At 63.2% G+C, this 2,290-nt stretch overlaps 1 protein-coding gene across 1 annotated transcript in view; it reads right to left on the reverse strand.

The window, feature by feature from the left end:
• LOC108510077 (complement C3-like) overlaps positions 1 to 2,290 on the reverse strand; it is a 34,671-nt gene that overhangs the window by 4,393 nt on the left and 27,988 nt on the right. The window contains exons 9-11 of the mRNA XM_017839728.1: positions 1,997 to 2,205; positions 1,759 to 1,909; positions 563 to 783 (exon numbers count right to left, since the gene is read on the reverse strand). Coding sequence (XP_017695217.1) covers positions 563 to 783; positions 1,759 to 1,909; positions 1,997 to 2,205 — 581 coding nt within the window. The remainder of the gene's footprint in view (positions 1 to 562; positions 784 to 1,758; positions 1,910 to 1,996; positions 2,206 to 2,290) is intronic.

The following is a 2,290-nucleotide window of genomic DNA, read 5'->3' on the forward strand; positions in this document are numbered from 1 at the left end:
TGAGCTTCACCAGGGACCCCAGAACCACCTCCCCAACCCCAATTCTGAGCCCCGGGTGAGGCTCCACCTCAGAGCTTCACCAGGGACCCCAGAACCACCTCCCCAACCCCAATTCTGAGCCCCGGGTGAGGCTCCACCTCAGAGCTTCACCAGGGACCCCAGAACCACCTCCCCTGACCCCAATTCTGAGCCCCAGGTGAGGCTCCACCTCAGAGCTTCATTAGGGACCCCAGAACCCCCTCCCCGACCCCAATTCTGAGCCCCGGGTGAGGCTCCATCTCAGAGCTTCACCAGGGACCCCAGAACCATCTCCCCGACCCCAATTCTGAGCCCCAGGTGAGACTCCACCTTGGAGTTTCACCAGGGACCCCAGAACCCCCTCCCCGACCCCAATTCTGAGCCCCAGGTGAGACTCCACCTCAGAGCTTCACCAGGGACCCCAGAACCACCTCCCCGACCCCAATTCTGAGCTCCAGGTGAGGCTGCACCTCAGAGCTTCACTGGGGACCCCAGAACCCCCTCCCCGACCCCAATTCTGAGCCCCAGGTGAGACTCCACCTCAGAGCTTCACCAGGGTCCCCAGAACCACCCCCGGGTGCCGGGGGGGTCCGTAGCCCACCTGGGTGGAGCCGTAGCCGCCCCCGAAGTAGTTCTGCTGGGCGAGCCAGCGCACCACAGGCCCCGCCAGCTCCGGCTTCTTCATGTGCAGCAGGGCCAGCAGCGCGTAGGACGTGCCCTCGATGTTGTAGGTCCGGGCGTTCCGCTCCTCCCAGCTCTGCCCACCTGGGGGGGGGGGGCGGGGGGCCCTCAGCACCTCCCCGGCACCAGGGACCCCAAAAACACCTCCCCGAAGCCAGGGATCCCAGAAACATCTCCCCGAAGCCAGGGATCCCACAAACACCTCTCCAGCACCAGGGACCCCACAAACACCTCCTCCTACACCAGGGACCCCAAAAACACCTCCCTTGCACCAGGGACCCCCAAAAAACCTTCCTGGGGCCAGGGACCCCCAGAACACCTCCCCATAGTCAGGGAACCCAAAAACATCTCCCTGGTACCAGGGACCCCAAAAACACCTCCCCACAGCCAGGGATCCCACAAACACCCCCCCCAGCACGAGGGACCCCAAAAACACCTCCCTGGCACCAGGGACGCCCAAAAAACCTTCCCGGCACCAGGGGACCCCCAAACAACCTTCCTGGGTCCAGGGACCCCCCACCAAATTTGACTCCTGAAAGCCCCAAATTGAGGCGCCATCTTTGGAGAACCTCATGAGGACCTTCTTGCTCTTGAGGTTCACCAGGGACCCCAAAACCACCCCAAGTACCCCAAAACGACCTCCCCAGCACCAGGGATCCCACAAACACCTCCTCCCACCCCAGAGACCCCATAAACACCTCCCCCCACCCCAAATTTGGCTCCCAAAGGGCCCAAATGGAGGCGTCACCTTTGGAGAACTTCATGAGGACCCTCTCGCTCTTGAGGTTCACCAGGGACCCCAGAACCACCCCCCTCACCCCAGGGACCCCACAAACACCTCCTCCCACCCCAGAGACCCCATAAACACCTCCCCCCACCCCAAATTTCGCTCCCAAAGGCTCCAAATCGAGGTGTCACCTTTGGAGAACTTCATGAGGACCTCCTCGCTCTTGAGCTTCACCAGGGACCCCACAAACACCTCCTCCCACCCCAGTGACTCCATAAACACCTCCCACCACCCCAAATTTGGCTCCTGAAGGGCCCGAATTGAGGCGTCACCTTTGGAGAACTTCATGAGGACCTTCTCGCTCTTGAGCTTGCCGGCCAGGGCCAGCGCGTAGGAGCTCAGGGCCACTGTGTAGGGCCGGGCCAGCTGCTCGTAGCGCCGGCCCAGGAACTCGGCGGCCTTGTTGATGCTCCAGTCCAGGTTCTGGGCACGGGGGAGACACAGTTGGGGTCCTCAGGTGGCCCTGACCAGGAGGGGGGGCCGGGGGGGTCACCTGAGGGGGTCACTCACGTTCACGTGCTCCTTGCAGGCCTCCCGGGCCTCCTCCAGTGCCACGAGGACGAAGGCGGTGAGGGACACCTCGGGCTCGGCCCCCTTGTAACCCCCCTGTGGGGCGGGACATGGGACACGGGATATGGGACACAGGGTATGGGACACACCTCGGCATCGTGGGGGGCCCAGCAGGACCTGTCCCTGTCCCCTCCCTGTTCTCTGATGTCCTCAATGTCCTCCCTGTCCCTGATGTCCTCAATGTCCTCCCTGTCCCTGATGTCCTCAATGTCCTCCCCATTCCCCTCCGTCCCC

This window comes from Lepidothrix coronata, unplaced genomic scaffold (assembly GCF_001604755.1).
Source record: "Lepidothrix coronata isolate B3197 unplaced genomic scaffold, Lepidothrix_coronata-1.0 Scaffold469, whole genome shotgun sequence".
Lineage (NCBI taxonomy): Eukaryota > Metazoa > Chordata > Aves > Passeriformes > Pipridae > Lepidothrix > Lepidothrix coronata.